Here is a 2,620-nt window from a genome sequence, read left to right on the forward strand (position 1 = left end):
GACACCCTGTATATATATATATATATATGTATATATATATATATATATATATATATATGTATATGTATATCTAGCAGTTGATTATACCGTTAGCAAAGTACATTGTAATTTTTGTATATTGTCACGGGCGATCTTGTCACTTGTTATTGGCGCCAAAAATAATCATTACTTTTGAGACAGTCTATGTGTTTAACCCTCAGCTGGAGCACTATCTGTATTTCCCGATTCTAGAGCACTGTTTACAAATGAATTTTAATCATTTTCGACATTGGTGGATATTGAAAAGCGAGATTTCGATAAGGAGAAGATTGAAAAGATAAATTACTAGAAATTTTATATGAACTATACATGGTCTGTCCTAAAAATATTGAGGCTATTTTTGGCGCCAATCAGAATTGTTGGAGGGTAAATCCATTAAACGGGGCTTTTTATGCGAGATTTCAGGTATACATCTGACCCTTCCCAGTTGCCACCGAGCCTTTCTAGCAGTTGGTACCATCAGTAAAGTACGTAGTAATTTTTGTCTTGTCACGGTCGAAAATTCAGTAGTCTCGAGCAGCGATCAAATTTTGCATGAAACTGAGAAAATCTGGTTCCGAAACATTGAAGATATTGAGAACAACTTATGGGGGTGCTGCTTTGTCTTTAGAATTCGATCGCGTAAAGCTGCTCAAAATACAGCAGATTGAAGTCTGTGCTGAATTTTCGCCCGTGACAAGACACAAAAATTACAACGCACTTTGCTGATGGTATCGACTGCTAGAAATTTAAGGCTCGGAGGCAACTTACAAGAAGGGTCTTCCTATCAAAATTCTATATCGCAGCAAATACGATCCCTGCACTAAATGTAGCAAGCACGTACCATTATGACGTGTTATAACTTATTGCAATACAGTTATTTAATTAACTAATAATATGAGTCGTTAAAAAAAATTTTACACTCAATTTTTTTACACGCAAAAATTTTATTTAAAATATGTTTTCTTTTATTTAACATATTTTCGCAATACTACTTTTAGTATTACCACTACCTAGTGGTACACTATTACTTTTAATTAAACATTCCGTTTTTCAATTCTAAATTTTAAAGGCTCAACAGTAGATATAAATAAATCCGTCTTTAATTTTATCTCATTTATCTGAACTCTTCTGTCCACTTTGAATACAAATGATCGTATCAGAGTAGCTAGGAAAACTTTCATAGAAATCATTGCGTATTTTTCACCTGCAAGTTTAATAATTATATATAGAAAAAAAATCTCAATGTTATTGCAATATTTTGTAATTTATTTGTGCATACCTATACAAGTCCTTGGTCCATCGTTGAAAGGGATATAATAATACGAATGACAATCTTTTATTCTTTCTGGCAGAAATCTGTCTGGGTCAAATTTCAGTGGATTCGGCCAATACTTTTCATTTCGATACATCCGCATAAATGCTAGGATAACATTAGTACTTTTCGGTAAAATAGAATCTCCTGAAACGTATGCAATTATGTTAATACTACAATTCAAGTATAATAACAAAAAATATTACAATTAGCTTTAAATATTATTGTATTGGCAGATTTTATTACAGAAATATATAAAATTGGCAAAAGGCAAAACTATATTACTTAATAAAAATAAAATAATTTCTATTACGCTTTTTTAAATTTTTATCCAAATAAATATTATCTGTCCTAAAATTTTTAATTTATCTCCTGAATTGAATATTTTTCTAATTGACACACACAACTATATTTTTTATTAACCATAATTCAAGAAAATTTTAAAATAAATGTCAGGCATGTGCAAATAATAAAAGGCCAATCATCATTACTAATGACTAATTTTTCAAGATTCATATTCCTGAAATTTTATTTGTTTATTATTTGTAATAAGGCAAAAAAAAACTTATTATTAATATTCGCTTAATAATAAAAAATTGTCATACCTATTTTAAGATCTTTACTTAGCTGCCGACTAATCATAGGAACAGTAGGAAAAAGTCTCATTGTTTCCTTAATTACTCGATCCATATACTGCATATGTTGTAAATCTTCATATTTAACTGGTGCAGACATTGGGGTTTCCGTACCATAAATTTCCAACAATTCTTTATATACTCTTTCCTTTTACGAAATAAAATAAAATATTTTTTTATGTCAATATGAAAATCAATACAATGTAATATCAAAAATTATTAATTAATTGAATTTTAAATTGGAATATTTTCCGAGATTAATCAAAGCGTTCGTAATGATATAGATTTATATAGTATACATAGTTTACATATATATATATAATATATATATATATATATATATACAGGGTGTCCCCGTATAAGTGGCCACCCTTTTTATCTCGTAAACTAATAGAGATAGACCTAATAAATATAATATCTAATTAAACGGCTCTGACTAAACTTTATTGTAAGTGATCACTTAGAAATATTATATATTTATGTTAGAGAGCGAAAAGACATGATTAATTTTTGCATGGTGAGGTGACAATTTTAATATGATAAAAGTTGTAGCATTCTTTTTAACGAATACAACAATGTAATATAACGAAATTATTTTACGAATTATAAGAGTTATTTTGGTTTAAAATTCTGCGGGCAGCTACTACCTTTT

The 2,620-nt window shown here is 28.9% G+C and overlaps 1 protein-coding gene across 1 annotated transcript; it reads right to left on the reverse strand.

The window, feature by feature from the left end:
- Window positions 1-973: 973 nt before the first annotated feature.
- Window positions 974-2,116, reverse strand: LOC105461772 (cytochrome P450 4g15-like; the record flags this gene model as incomplete). The annotated part of the gene is made up of 3 exons (XM_011708280.1): window positions 974-1,225; window positions 1,301-1,480; window positions 1,939-2,116. Coding segments are annotated over 3 exons (528 nt in total), but the record flags the coding sequence as incomplete, so codon positions are not given.
- Between the last annotated feature and the right edge of the window lie 504 nt (window positions 2,117-2,620).

This window comes from Wasmannia auropunctata, unplaced genomic scaffold, assembly GCF_000956235.1.
Source record: "Wasmannia auropunctata unplaced genomic scaffold, wasmannia.A_1.0 LD278267.1, whole genome shotgun sequence".
Classification (NCBI taxonomy): Eukaryota; Metazoa; Arthropoda; class Insecta; order Hymenoptera; family Formicidae; genus Wasmannia; species Wasmannia auropunctata.